Source organism: Schistocerca nitens, chromosome 6 (genome assembly GCF_023898315.1).
Source record: "Schistocerca nitens isolate TAMUIC-IGC-003100 chromosome 6, iqSchNite1.1, whole genome shotgun sequence".
NCBI classification, from domain to species: domain Eukaryota; kingdom Metazoa; phylum Arthropoda; class Insecta; order Orthoptera; family Acrididae; genus Schistocerca; species Schistocerca nitens.
The window spans coordinates 104,673,645-104,689,981 of NC_064619.1; the positions used below are offsets into that span (position 1 = coordinate 104,673,645).

At 43.5% G+C, this 16,337-nt stretch overlaps 1 protein-coding gene across 1 annotated transcript in view; it reads left to right on the forward strand.

Moving 5' to 3' along the window:
* Nucleotides 1–16,337, forward strand: part of LOC126263244 (lachesin-like) — a 44,311-nt gene that overhangs the window by 25,132 nt on the left and 2,842 nt on the right. Inside the window, exon 5 of the mRNA XM_049960329.1 lies at nucleotides 616–900. Within this exon, the coding sequence (XP_049816286.1) occupies nucleotides 616–900 (285 nt within the window). The remainder of the gene's footprint in view (nucleotides 1–615; nucleotides 901–16,337) is intronic.

Genomic DNA, 16,337 nt, shown 5'->3' on the forward strand with positions numbered 1-16,337 from the left:
CACTAATCGTCCCTGTATTGACCGATCAAGGGCAACAGACATGGAACTCCATCCTACAATCTGACTTCCGGCACCTAGATTAGACGTTTGCGTACTTGCATTCAACATTCTGGGCGCTATACCGGTTATTAATGTACCAGCATTACGCATTTTCAATGGCTTATCTCGCTCTTACAATTACCTGTGATCTTGCCACGTTATTCATGATAATTTCTCGACACTAGTTCCGCCTCCCGTGAAGTCATAACAAGGCAGTTTCTCAACTCTAATTACGCTGGTTTCATAGGTAGACCTTATATGTACTATTTGTCAATGCGTGCCACAAGTGGATCCAACATGTAAATGAAGTGATTGTGATGAGGTCATGACCTTAACAAGTCGTAGTGGTCTGAAATTGGACGTATCTCAGTATAAAATAAATGTGATTTGTGTATTACCTTATGTATAGTGATTAGAAAAAGTGGGAAATTTGTCCGTTCCGGACGGTAGTAACAGTTGATGTTGTAGTGTCTTAGAACCTTTAATGCTCAGATATTACAAATATTACAATAGTTGTTCTTCTGGAGGTGCAACATTACGCTTCTTACAACAACATCGTTTCTGTACGAAAATCAGAGGCGGTGGCAGAGATCGCCGGAGCCCCGGACCTGCACCTGCGCAGCGGCAGCGAGCTGCGGCTGATCTGCAAGCTGAAGCGGTCCACGGAGGCGCCGGAGTTCGTCTTCTGGTACCACGACGACCGCATGATCAACTTCGACGAGGACCGCGGCGTGGCTGTGAGCAAGGGGCGCGGCGGCAGCCAGCTGCTCATCCCGAGGGCGGAGCGCACGGACTCCGGCAACTACACGTGCGCGCCCTCCAACGCGAGGGCCGCCAGCATCACCGTGCACGTCATCGAGGGTGAGTGCGATCCACAACAAACCGCGGACGAGTTCTAAAACAACATCTTCACTACTTTGCTTCCGAAACCAGTATCGTCTTGCGATTGCATGTCTCCCTACTAGGTTGTGCTCGTCTCCCAGGCTCCGCTAAAACTGTGTAAATTTCTGTCATTAACATTAACTTCAGGGCTTCATCCTCTGTCACTCTTTCACAATCATCATGAGCAGGGGGTAATCTCTCATCAACGCGCAATTACCTCCACTGTGACCGTTGCGTCTACTCCAGGCTTCAGGGTCAGGATCTCTCTGTAAGAAAAATCAGCGTGCAACTGGGAAACGTGTGCAAGGAAGTGAAAACATGACGTATTAGGGCTACATTGCCCGCATCTCGTGGTCGTGCGGTAGCGTTCTCGCTTCCCACGCCCGGGTTCCCGGGTTCCCGGGTTCGATTCCCGGCGGGGTCAGGGATTTTCTCTGCCTCGTGATGGCTGGGTGTTGTGTGCTGTCCTTAGGTTAGTTAGTTTTAAGTAGTTCTAAGTTCTAGGGGACTTATGACCACAGCAGTTGAGTCCCATAGTGCTCAGAGCCATTTTTTTGGGCTACATTATTGCTTCTAGTGATTGTCAGCGGTTACAAAGAAACGACTGGGGAAGCACTAATTTCAAAATATACCTGCAAACTGGCAGTAAACTAACAGAATAGGTGATGTTTACTCGTAAACCTTCCTAAAAATCCCTTCCATGCTTCCTTGTGCTAGGGGAAACGTGTAATTGGAGCTTGCACAAGTTAACAGATCATTCTGCAAATACTACATCGTCAAGGAAAATATTTCCTCAACCTGACCACGATGTACATCAATACCCAGGGAAGCGATGACATCGCAATTGGGAAAACAGACAGATCAGAATGTGGCCTGCGGTCCAGATGCACAGAGTGAAATAAGCAGACATTGGAACCATAGAAATTTCCTACTGGATGAAAACTGTGTGCCGGACGGAGACTTGAACTCGAGACTCGACCCGATCCCCAATTCGAGCCTCGGTTTGGCACACAGTTTTAATGAGATAGGAACTTCAAATCAGCGCACACTCTGCTGCAGATTGAAAATCTCATTCTGTTATCGAAAGCCAATGGTAACAAGTAACATTCAGGTTAACCTGCTCGTGATATCTACTAATGGTTACAATGCAGAGAAAACATGTGAAGAAATTAACGAATTCGTGACATATATGACAGATGATATGAAACTGAAAGTACTTGGAAATTGGAATGACACTTATGGAAGTATATGTAGCCATAAATAATGTGAAATGTGGGCTACTCGCAATCGGACGAGAAAGGGAGTCGGTTATGAAGTTACAGAGATAGCCTTCATTTTTTGAAGTTTTTATTCAGAAACCCCAGCAAACATAAACATAATGGAGTCATGCTACTATGGAAATATGGTAGTAGAAGTCTGAAGGTGTCATAGAGATATCATTTGGACTGTTCAAGGGTTAGCAGAAATTGGCCAAGGTATAAGAATTTCTTTGAACCTGAGCATAACTAACTCAATACGTCCGTCTTACTGGAACAAAATCGACAGATGTAAAGGTAATATCCGGAGTACCACAGGAAAGTGTGATAGGGCCGTTGCTGTTTACAATATTTATAAATGATCTAGTAGAAAGCGTCAGATGCTCTTTAAGGCTATTCACAGATGATGCCGTTGTCTATGCCAAAGTAGCAACACCAGAAGGTAGCAAGAATTTGCAGAACGACCTGCAGAGAATTGATGAATGGTGCAGACTCTGGCAGTTGACCCTGAACGTAAATAAATGTAACAAATTGCGCATACATAGGAAACGAAATCCATTACTGTACAGCTACACTATTGATGATAAATAGCAGGAGACAGTGTCTGCCATAAAATATCCAGGCGTAACTATTCAGAGTCATATTAAGTGGAATGACCACATAAAAAGCAGACATCAGACTCAGATTCATAGGAACAATCTTAAGGAAACCTAACTCATCCACGAAAGAAGTGCCTTATAAGGCGCTTGTTCGCCAAATTCTTGAGTATTGTTCATGTATCTGGCATCCCTATCAGGTGGGACTGATAGAGGAGATAAAGAAGATCCAAGGAAGAGCGGCGCGTTTCGTCACGGGATCGTATAGTTGGCAGACGTTACAAGAGAGGCGTTGTGCATCACGAAGAGATTTACTATTGAGATTTCTGGGCAGCACTTTTCAAGAGGATTCGGACAACATGTTACTTCTCCCCACATATATCTTGACCACGAGGAGAAAATTCGAGAAATTAGAGCCAATACAGAGGCTTACCAACAATCATTTTTCCCACGCGCTATTCGCGAGTGGAACAGGGTTGGAGGGTTAAGATAGTGGTACCAAAAGTACCCTCTGCTACATACTATTGGTAGTTTATGGAGTATGGCGTAGACGTAGATAACTAGAAATTCAAGAAAAGAAGACAGAAAATTTATAATTTAAAGGGTACATAGAATTAGACCCCCCCATGAACCATGGACCTTGCCGTTGGTGGGGAGGCTTGCGTGCCTCAGCGATACAGATAGCCGTACCGTAGGTACAACCACAACGGAGGGGTATCTGTTGAGAGGCCAGACAAACGTGTGGTTCCTGAAGAGGGGCAGCAGCCTTTTCAGTAGTTGCAAGGGCAACAGTCTGGATGATTGACTGATCTGGCCTTGTAACAATAACCAAAACGGCCTTGCTGTGCTGGTACTGCGAACGGCTGAAAGCAAGGGGAAACTACGGCCGTAATTTTTCCCGAGGGCATGCAGCTTTACTGTATGATTAAATGATGATGGTGTCCTCTTGGGTAAAATGTTCCGGAGGTAAAATAGTCCCCCATTCGGATCTCCGGGCGGGGACTACTCAAGAGGATGTCGTTATCAGGAGAAAGAAAACTGGCGTTCTACGGATCGGAGCGTGGAATGTCAGGTCCCTTAATCGGGCAGGTAGGTTAGAAAATTTGAAAAGGGAAATGGATAGGTTAAAGTTAGATATAGTGGGAATTAGTGAAGTTCGGTGGCAGGAGGAACAAGACTTCTGGTCAGGTGACTACAGGGTTATAAACACAAAGTCAAATAGGGGTAATGCAGGAGTAGGTTTAATAATGAATAGGAAAATAGGAATGAGGGTAAGCTACTACAAACAGCTTAGTGAACGCATTATTGTGGCCAAGATAGATACGAAGCCCACACCTACTACAGTAGTACAAGTTTATATGCCAACTAGCTCTGCAGATGAAGAAATTGAAGAAATGTATGATGAAATAAAAGAAATTATTCAGATAGTGAAGGGTGACGAAAATTTAATAGTCATGGGTGACTGGAATTCGAGTGTAGGAAAAGGGAGAGAAGGAAACGTAGTAGGAGAATATGGATTGGGACTAAGAAATGAAAGAGGAAGCCGCCTGGTAGAATTTTGCACAGAGCACAACTTAATCATAGCTAACACTTGGTTTAAGAATCATGATAGAAGGTTGTATACATGGAAGAACCCTGGAGATACTAAAAGGTATCAGATAGATTATATAATGGTAAGACAGAGATTTAGGAACCAGGTTTTAAATTGTAAGACATTTCCAGGGGCAGATGTGGACTCTGACCACAATCTATTGGTTATGACCTGTAGATTAAAACTGAAGAAACTGCAAAAAGGTGGGAATTTAAGGAGATGGGACCTGGATAAACTGAAAGAACCAGAGGTTGTACAGAGTTTCAGGGAGAGCATAAGGGAACAATTGACAGGAATGGGGGAAAGAAATACAGTAGAAGAAGAATGGGTAGCTTTGAGGGATGAAGTAGTGATGGCAGCAGAGGATCAAGTAGGTAAAAAGACGAGGGCTAGTAGAAATCCTTGGGTAACAAAAGAAATATTGAATTTAATTGATGAAAGGAGAAAATATAAAAATGCGGTAAATGAAGCAGGCAAAAAGGAATACAAACGTCTCAAAAATGAGATCGACAGGAAGTGCAAAATGGCTAAGCAGGGATGGCTAGAGGACAAATGTAAGGATGTAGAGGCTTATCTCACTAGGGGTAAGATAGATACTGCCTACAGGAAAATTAAAGAGACCTTTGGAGAAAAGAGAACCACTTGTATGAACATCAAGAGCTCAGATGGAAACCCAGTTCTAAGCAAAGAAGGGAAAGCAGAAAGGTGGAAGGAGTATATAGAGGGTCTATACAAGGGCGATGTACTTGAGGACAATATTATGGAAATGGAAGAGGATGTAGATGAAGATGAAATGGGAGATACGATACTGCGTGAAGAGTTTGACAGAGCACTGAAAGACCTGAGTCGAAACAAGGCCCCCGGAGTAGACAACATTCCATTGGAACTACTGGCGGCCTTGGGAGAGCCAGTCCTGACAAAACTCTACCATGTGGTGAGCAAGATGTATGAAACAGGCGAAATACCCTCAGACTTCAAGAAGAATATAATAATTCCAATCCCAAAGAAAGCAGGTGTTGACAGATGTGAGAATTACCGAACAATCAGTTTTATAAGCCACAGCTGCAAAATACTAACGCGAATTATTTACAGACGAATGGAAAAACTAGTAGAAGCCGACCTCGGGGAAGATCAGTTTGGATTCCGTAGAAATACTGGAACACGTGAGGCAATACTGACCTTACGACTTATCTTAGAAGAAAGATTAAGGAAAGGCAAACCTACGTTTTTAGCATTTGTAGACTTAGAGAAAGCTTTTGACAATGTTAACTGGAATACTCTCTTTCAAATTCTAAAGGTGGCAGGGGTAAAATACAGGGAGCGAAACGCTATTTACAATTTGTACAGAAACCAGATGGCAGTTATAAGAGTCGAGGGACATGAAAGAGAAGCAGTGGTTGGGAAGGGAGTAAGACAGGGTTGTAGCCTCTCCCCGATGTTATTCAATCTGTATATTGAGCAAGCAGTAAAGGAAACAAATGAAAAATTCGGAGTAGGTATTAAAATCCATGGAGAAGAAATAAAAACTTTGAGGTTCGCCGATGACATTGTAATTCTGTCAGAGACAGCAAAGGACTTGGAAGAGCAGTTGAACGGAATGGATGGTGTCTTGAAGGGAGGATATAAGATGAACATCAACAAAAGCAAAACGAGGATAATGGAATGTAGTCGAATTAAGTCGGGTGATGCTGAGGGTATTAGATTAGGAAATGAGACACTTAAAGTAGTAAAGGAGTTTTGCTATTTGGGGAGCAAAATAACTGATGATGGTCGAAGTAGAGAGGATATAAAATGTAGACTGGCAATGGCAAGGAAAGCGTTTCTGAAGAAGAGAAATTTGTTAACATCGAGTATAGATTTAAGTGTCAGGAAGTCATTTCTGAAAGTATTTGTATGGAGTGTAGCCATGTATGGAAGTGAAACATGGACGGTAAATAGTTTGGACAAGAAGAGAATAGAAGCTTTCGAAATGTGGTGCTACAGAAGAATGCTGAAGATAAGGTGGGTAGATCACATAACTAATGAGGAGGTACTGAATAGGATTGGAGAGAAGAGGAGTTTGTGGCACAACTTGACCAGAAGAAGGGATCGGTTGGTAGGACATATTCTGAGGCATCAAGGGATCACCAATTTAGTATTGGAGGGCAGCGTGGAGGGTAAAAATCGTAGAGGGAGACCAAGAGATGAATACACTAAGCAGATTCAGAAGGATGTAGGTTGCAGTAGGTACTGGGAGATGAAGAAGCTTGCACAGGATAGAGTAGCATGGAGAGCTGCATCAAACCAGTCTCAGGACTGAAGACCACAACAACAACATAGAATTAGATAAATTATAAATGTGATCGTGTGAAATAAATGCTCTAAATTTGGCGTAGCTGAGAACTGGTATAAATTAACGAATATTAACAAAGCTTCAGCTATCAATATTATGACAAACGTAAGTTCAATGGAGACACGCCTAAACTACGAAACTCCCCCAGTTATACATGAAGATGATCGTTCGCCTATTAGGAAGGATAAAATTTCTCTCCCCCACTGACCTCTACCACGACCCTTACACAAGCAACATAAATTGCCTAGATAAGTTTCAAGCAATAGGAATATAACAGGTAGTACTGTGATATTGTAATCATACTTTGAAATAACAATGTTAGTGTTGTTCCACCCATTTTAATTTCTGAGCCCTGCAACATGTGGAGAGCAAAGGTACACGTGTGGGGCTTGTCAACCACACAGTGAAGAGGTATGGTGGGTCTGGATGTTAGATTTTCTCACTGGCAGTTGCTTTCTAACATTAAGCTGGCGAGTGGTGTGTTGCGCTGTGGTCGGTCAGTCAACTGTTGCTATGCAAAGCAGATTTTCGTAAATCGGGGCCTTCACTGTAGATTCATGTACAGTGGACCGTGACGAATGTTATAGTACCTCAATGATGGAGTTTGTTGTAGGTCTGAAACCCAAGATCTGCTAGTGTTTCAGTAAGCTTATATTGCAGGTACGAACAAGAGTGACGTCAAAGGCCAGTACAAGATCTGTCGATATGCCAGTCACTTGTCATGCTGAAGTATTAAGTTTGGAGTGGTGACAGGGGCGCTGTCGTTGCAATGCTACAATTATTCAAATTAATCACTACGTTTGCGATTGAGTCTATGTGTTCATGTGTTTGCATGCGTTTTTATGTGTATTGTGACGTCTTTTTCGTAATTTTATCCTGTCACAACACAGAATTAGTGTAGCTTTACAAATGTGAAAATAGGCATCTAAATTGACTACTCGAGAACGCATTTTCCTTTGACACGAGAATACAAACCACCACGTAGATAACCTTAGAACTAGACACTCACCTCACTTTGCGAAGTTACAGTATCTACTGACCTGTCTAAGTTCGTAGGAAGCAAGGATCATGAGAACCCGTACGCTTCTTACCCATCCATGTGTGACTGAAAATAGTAAAGGCGATCAAATTTGACGCCTATAAATTTCACTGCTGGAGGTAATTGGATACAGTTACGCACTGTCACACAGTGAACCACATAATGGCTAATAGAAGAATGAACGACTTGTTATGGATATACGCACATCAAAAAAATGTTTTGCATCACCTCGGTTCCGAAAGTTCCGGAACCTGTACAGAAAGTTTACAGATCAACATAAACATCATTTCCGCCCTTTTAAATGCTCATGAAAACCACTCATTGAATGTTGTACCACCATACAGCGAGACCTTCAGGGGTGGCGGTCCAGACTGCTGTACACACCGGTACCTCTAATACTCAGTAGCACGTTCTCTTGCATTGATGCATGCCTGTATTCGTCGTGGTGTACTATCCACAAGTTCATCAAGGCACTGTTGGTCCAGATTGTCCCACTCCTCAACTGGGATTCGGCATAGATCACTCAGAGTGGTTGTCAGGTCACGTCGTCCATAAACAGCCCTTTTCAGTGTATCTCAGGCGTGATCGATAGGGTTCATGTCTGGAGAACATGCTGGCCACTCGAGTCGAGCGATGTCGTTATCCTGAAGAAAGTCATTCACAATATGTGCACGATGGGGGCGCGAATTGTCTTCCTTGCAGACGAATGACTCGCCAATATGCTGCCGGTATGGTTTCACTATCGTTCTGAGGATGGCAATCACGTATCGTACAGCTGTTACGGCGCCTTCCATGGCCACCAGCGACGTACACCGGCCTCACGTAGTGCCAGCAGGAAAACTCCACCTTGCTGCCCTCGCTGGACAGTGTGTCTAAAGCGTTCAGCCTGACCATGTTGCCTCAAAACACGTCTCCGACGATTGTCTGGTTCACAGAATATGCGACACTCATCGGTGAATAGAACTTGATGCCAATCCTGAGCGGTCCATTCGTCGTGTTGGTGGGCCCATCTGTACCGCGCTGCACGGTGTAATGGTTGCCAAGATGGACGTCGCCATGGACGTCGGGAGTGAAGCTCCGCATCATGCAGCCTATTGCGCACAGTTTGAGTCGTAAGACGACGTCCTGTGGCTGCAAGAAAAGCGTTATTGAAGATGGTGGCCTTGCTGTCAGGGTTCCTCCGAGCTATATCCGTAGGCAGTGGTCATCCAATGCATTAATAGCCCTTGGGCGGCCTGAGCGAGGCATGTCATAGTTCCTGTCTCTCTGTAATTCCTCCATGTCCATACAACGTCGCTCTCGTTCACTCCGAGACGCCTGGACACTTCCCTTGTGAGGAGCTCTTCCTGGAACAAAGTAACAATGCGGACACGAACGAACCGCGGTATTGACCGTCTAGGCATGATTGAACTACAGACAACACAAGCCGTGTACTGCTTCCTGGTGGAATGACTGTAACTGATCGGCTTTCGGATTCCCTCGGTCTAATAGGCGCTGCTTATGCATTTCTGTTTACATCTTTGGGCGGGGTTAGTGATATATCTGAACAGTCAGTGGGACTGTGTCTGTGAAACAATATTCACAGTCAACGTCTGTCTTGAAGAGTTCTGGGAACTGGGGTGATGCAAAACATTTTTTGATGTGTGTATATTTTTGCACCTACAACCGTACGTTCTGATCACAATCATTATTCAAAAAATTAAATCAAAGTTCCACTTTTGAGTACGAACCATGACAGATTTAGCTCACATAAAAGTGTCCATTGTGCACGACGATTGGAATTAATGCCAGGTTGCGTGCGGGTTACATGGTTTGCAACAATACGTAATAATACACTACCTCTTGTATTGTGGTCCATAAGTCAAAATCGAAGGGCGTACTGTTTATAGGGGATACGGGAAATTTCATTAGTTGCCTGAATAAAGTCATCTGTTGTTTAGCAGAGTGCAAAGAAAATGTCTTCAGCAAACATTTTTTGACACCAGTCTCTAGATACACTGTTTTGAAGACGGAAGGCACAATGAGTACGCTAATAGACAAACGCACCAACCTTCACCCGCAACTGAGGATTGATTACCTGCAACCATACGAGGTCAGCGTGAACAGTCTTCCCGCTCATTAACCGGGCCATAGGCCTTGACTGTGTCTCGCAGACGTGTAAGTACAGCGTGGTGGGTGTGTCAGTTCCGTACTGACAGTCCTTTCGTCTCTCGACAGCGGAAATGTGCTCAGACTTCCAGTTCCGTCTGTAACTTGATGCTACCCTCCTGCCCGTAACTAAGTTTGCAGCTATATCTTAGACTATTATATCTCGATAAAAAGCGAAATATCCCTCTTTTGGCAATTTAAACTCGTAGACATCAAATTTTCTGTCCCCGGTGGATAATTTCGTAAACTCGTCGTCGCTGTTAGTGGCTAATGAGGTTGCATACAAGATGTTTCACAATTCTTAATATGTGCTTCTTCGGGTTGTAACTCGGACTTGGTAGACGAAGTTTTGATGAGGCACATATGTGCTGAAACATGATGTTTGGACCGAAAATAGCTTTGAGATCGGATCACTTTCCAATCTTTACGGTATGTGCGCAGGGGAGACAATGAGCTCCGACCAGTATGCCCTGATGGAGCCCACTGCTGTAGAATGTTTCAAGTACTGATTGTCGGGTACTCTTCTACTTTGCGAACGACGTCCTCCTCAAGGTCGAGAGTACAGAACGACCGTGGAGTGCCTCAGTGCTGTCTCCAAGTTACTAACGTACCAGTTTCTCACAGCTATTGCCGCAGTCGTATGGAAATGGTATGTGATGACAGAATTGCAATAGTGACTGCCTACGGAACCTTCTTGTCACCTCCGGAGAGAGATTTGAAAGTGATACGATCTTCAAACTCACTTTATGTCCAAACAATACATTTATAAACATAGGTTCCTTATCAAAAACTTCGTTCGAAGAAGACTCAGGGAACACCAGTGCCTTAACTGAGGCAACTGGTCCCAGGTAATAGCAGCTATACAACTAATGCTTCTGGCACCGGGTGGGAAATTTGAATCTCATCTCCCTCCCACGTTTGCGACCGCATCCAAATTTTGTAATCCTCACATCACCTCTTTTTTCATGCGTCCTTGACCATTTGCTATACTTCAATTTGAAGTACGGAGAAAGAGTATTTTAACCAAGAGTAATTTTAAATCGAGATCTCATTGGTTGCGTGTCCCGAGAAGAAGTGTCCCAACGCTCAGTTTCAAACTACAAGCAAAATAAATCGTCGTAAGTTGTGTGTAGTTCCGGAATTGCAGTGAGCCAGTACTTGATTAAGAAAAATTAATCATTGCTAAACATTGCTTAGTTGTATTGTTCTTTGATAATACGGATCCATGAAACAAAATTTTTGTTCACATTGAGAGGACACTGCATAAAACTAAGTTTTTGGTGTTAACCTTTGTTATTTTTTACGTGAGGAATCTTTAGCCACATCTCAAAATCTTACACCCGTTCTTGTCAACTTTGCTTCTTTTAATTGGAAAACTTGTGACATCTCGCTATATCTTAATTCTATCCCTACGCTATATGAGAAAAAAAAATGAAACTGTGTTGAAAGTGCAACTCTTTTGGCTTTTATGAAATTTCAAATCGATAAAAAGTGTTTCCTATTTGTTCTGTAATTGGAAAGCTCTTCATTCATCGTTATCACAGAAAACAATGATTAGACAAACAAACACTCATTGTACTTTTTTCTCTGCTAATGATTAACATATATTTTTATTTTCACAAGAACGAATCAAAAAGTTTTAAGATTTTATCCCTATTTGTGCTTACATGTGACTGACGTATCATACACTGAAGGCTTTCACGTACGGATGTTCCAGCTGCCGAGAATTTTTCCGGGTTGTATGGCCGTGGTCCATGGAACTCTTCTATCCCTGACGTTTCGTCCAAAGCTACGTTGGACATCTTCTTGAGGTGCTCCTGAGAAAGTGATTGATGGCCACTTGAAGCATAAATTCTTTCGGAAGTTTACAAATACCGACAGATATTTGCATTAGGATTCAGTCATCATACACAACAGCAAAGAAGTGTAATTAAAAGCCTAGTGGACAGACCTAAAAGGATTTGTGCGCCGGAATACCTCGATGCCGAGTTAAAACATCTAAAGCAGGCTTTTGAGAAGAATGTTTTGCGACCGAATAACAGGATGACTAAGGACAAAGATAGGACACAGCGATCGAAGGACACCGTTTCTCTACCCTTCATCAAAAAAGTGACGGATCAAATCGGCAAGATTTTAAGGAAACATAACGTTCGACCCATTTTAAGACCAACTAAGAAAATAGGCCAAGGATAAACGTACCACTCTGTAAGTGGCGTATACACGATTCCGTGTACATGTGGTAGGGTCGAAACTGGAGCTACAAACAGAAGTGTGAATACACGGTTGAAGGAACATAGAAGTCTTTGCCGACTAGGGAAAACAGACAAGTAAGCACTGGCGGAACATGCTCTTCCGTCGGGTGATCAGATGGTGAAATTTTCGGAAACTGAAGTTTTATGTACTATGACGAACTATTATCCACAGCTATACAGGGTGTTACAAAAAGTTACGGCCAAACTTTCAGGAAACATTCCTCAGACGCAAAGAAAGAAAATATGTTATGTTGACATGTGTCTGGAAACGCTTACTTTCCATGTTAGAGTTCATTTTATTACTTCTCTTCAAATCACATTAATCATGGAATAGAAACACACAGCAACAGAACGTACCAGACTGACTTCAAACACTTTGTTACAGGAAATGTTCAAAATGTCCTCCGTTAGCGAGGATACATGCATCCACCCTCCGTCGCATGGAATCCTTGATGCGCTGATGCAGCCCTGGAGAATGGCGTCTTGTATCACAGTCGTCCACAATACGAGCACGAAGAGTCCCTACATTTGGTACCGGAGTTGCGTAGACAAGAGCTTTCAAATGCCCCCATAAATGAAAGTCAAGAGGGTTGAGGTCAGGAGAGCGTGGAGGCCATGGAATTGGTCCGCCTCTATCAATCCATCAGTCACCGAATCTGTTGTTGAGAAGCGTACGAACACTTCGACTGAAATGTGCAGGAGCTCCATCGTGCGTGAACCACATGTTGTGTCGTACTTGTAAAGACACATGTTCTAGCAGCACAGGTAGAGTATCCCGTATGAAATCATGATAACGTGCTCCATTGAGCGTAGTTGGAAGAACATGGGGCCCAATCAAGACATCACCAACAATGCCTGCCCAAACGTTCACAGAAAATTTGTGTTGATGACGTGATTGCACAATTGCGTGCGGATTCTCGTCACCCCTCACATGTTGATTGTGAAAATTTACAATTTGATCACGTTGGAATGAAGCCTCATCCGTAAAGAGAACATTTGCACTGAAATGAGGATTGACACATTGTTGGATGAACCATTCGCAGAAGAGTACCCGTGGAGGCCAATCAACTGCTGATAGTGCCTGCACACGCTGTACATGGCAGGGAAACAACTGGTTCTCCCGTAGCACTCTCCATACAGTGACGTGGTCAACGTTACCTTGTACAGCAGCAACTTCTCTGACGCTGACATTAGGGTTATCGTCAACTGCACGAAGAATTGCCTCGTCCATAGCAGGTGTCCTCGTCGTTCTAGGTCTTCCCCAGTCGCGAGTCATAGGCTGGAATGTTCCGTGCTCCCTAAGACTCCGATCAATTGCTTCGAACGTCTTCCTGTCGGGACACCTTCGTTCTGGAAATCTGTCTCGATACAAACGTACCACGCCGTGGTTATTGCCCCGTGCAAATCCATACATCAAATGGGCATCTGCCAACTCCGCATTTGTAAACATTGCACTGATTCCAAAACCACGTTCGTCATTAACACAAACCTGTTGATGCTACGTACTGATGGGCTTGATGCTAGTACTGTAGAGCAATGAGTCGCATGTCAACACAAGCACCGAAGTCAACATTACCATCCTTCAATTGGGCCAACTGGCGGTGAACCGTGGAAGTACAGTACATACTGACGAAACTGAAATGAGCTCTAACATGGGAATTAAGCGTTTCCGGACACATGTCCACATAACATGGTTCAAATGGCTCTGAGCACTATGGGACTCAACTGCTGAGGTCATTAGTCCCCTAGAACTTAGAACTAGTTAAACCTAACTAACCTAAGGACATCACAAACATCCATGCCCGAGGCAGGATTCGAACCTGCGACCGTAGCGGTCTTGCGGTTCCAGACTGCAGCGCCTTTAACCGCACGGCCACTTCGGCCGGCCTCCACATAACATCTTTTCTTTATTTGTGTGTGAGGAATGTTTCCTGAAAGTAGGGCCGTACCTTTTTGTAACACCCTCTATAGAGAAGCCACCGAAATATATAAACATAGGGATAATGTTTGACACACTCGCAGTAGAGACCCCTTGTATCGAGAACGAACGGGTTTATATCATTCGGTGAAGGCAATCCATAGATCATTTCAGCATTTCTTCTCCTTCCTTCCCTCCTCCTTTTTCCCCTTTTTAATAGCAATTCAGTGTTTTCAGTGGCCATAAAAGCGCGCTCTTTCGAAACGTGACATATCCCTGTCACGACACTGGGGAACACAAAACTTTCGCTACGCACACCGTTATGATTGGAAACTCGCAATGTTTCAAGCTGATTTGGGGGAGAGAAGAAGACAGTCGTGGTTGCGATGCTGAAATTCTTGTTTACTAACTTCATTACACAAAACAGTCATGGTTACGACGTTGAAATTACTGTTAATTAACTTCATTAATTTATGACGTAGTAGTTCTTTTTCAGCATGACTTTGTCCAAGATTTTACTATTTTCATCGGTGCGCGATCCAGTTTCTAATTTATGTGACCATTTGCACCTAGTACTGTCTTCTGTTTTTATTTCAGATTTGACACATTTTTATTGCGGAATAAAGTACGCTGCAAATAAAGTACGTTTACCAGACTTTCTGCTTCAACAGAGGGGTTAGTTATTCATAAAATCTCCTGATTAATATTCTCAAAAATAGCGCTTCATTAGTCGTGGTCAACTAACTCCATCTACCGTGGTGAATCCATACTTGCCGCAGGTGCAGTGTGCCTCAGCGTTCAGTACTGTGCATGTGGTAGCAGAATGTAGAAAGACGATTAAAGCATTACAGGTCTGTTCTGCCTCGTATTTACATTAAGTGTTCCGAAAGATAGTTACACTGAGGTGACAAAAGTCATGGAATAGCGGTAGGCACGTATGCGGATGACCGTTACCGCATGCAATGAAAGAGAAGTGCTTTGATGGAGCTGTCAATTGTACTCAGACGAGTCTTGTCAAAAGGTTTCCTGCGTATTTATGGCCTCACGAATACAATTTAGTCTTTGAACGCGGATTGGTAGTAGGAGGTAGACGTATGGGCCATACCATTTCGGAAATATTTGGGAAATCAGTATTCCGAGGTCCACAGTCTCATAACTGTGCCGAAAGTACCATATTTCAGGCATTGGCTCTCACCACGGACAACGCCGTGGCCTAGGTCCTTCATTTAACGACGGAGAAAGCGGTGTTTGTTTAGGGTTCTCAGCGTAACAGAGAAGCAACACTGCGTGAAATATCCACAGAAATCAAAGCGTGACGTACGACGAACGTATGTGTTAGGATAATACGGCGAAATGTGACGTTAATAGGCTATGGTGCTGACGGCTAGTAAGAGTGCTTTAGGTAACAGCACGTCATTGCCTGCAGCGCGTCTACTTGGATCGTGACCATATTAGTAGGACCCTAGATGACTGGAAAACCCTGGTCTGGTTAGGTGAGTCCCAATTTCAGTTGGTAAGAGCTGATGGTAGGGGTCTAGTCTGGCGCAGATCCCACGAAGCCCTTGGACCCAAGATATGAACAAGGCACTGTATACGCTGACGGCGGCTCCATAATGGTTTGGGCTGCGTTTACATGGAATATACTGGGTCCTTTAGTCCAAGTGAACAAATTAGAGACTGGAAATGATTATTTTCGGCTACTGGGAGACCATTTGCAGCCGTTCATATACACGGCGTCCCGAAACAACGATGAATTTTTATGGGTGGGGGTGCACTGTGTGATTGGGCCGCGGTTCTTCTTTGTTGGTTTGAAGAACATTCTGGACAATTCGAGAGAAGATTTGGCGAAACACATCCCCCGATATGAATCCCGTATAACGTTTGTGGAACGTAACTGAGAGGTCAGTTCCTGCACAAACACGTGCACTGGCAACACTTTGCCAATTATCGGTCAGTGAGGCAGCATGGCTCAATACTTTTTCAGGTGACTTCCAAAGAGTCCATGCCACGTCCAGTTACTCCACTATGCCAGGCAAAAGGAGGTATCCGGTGACTTCTGTTACGCCAGTGTACTACACATCTTTTCCGTTATTCCCTCCTTTACTTTGTATACTATAACTTAAATGAAAATGACCGTTGTGCTTTCTAAAAGTTCATTCAGTTTATTTCAATAAATGAAATAGGATATATTTTCCTCTACTATTTCTCCTGCACATGATGAGGGTGTCTTATTTTTGAGGTTCTTTTATCATCCATATCTATAACTTGCTTATCAACATATGTC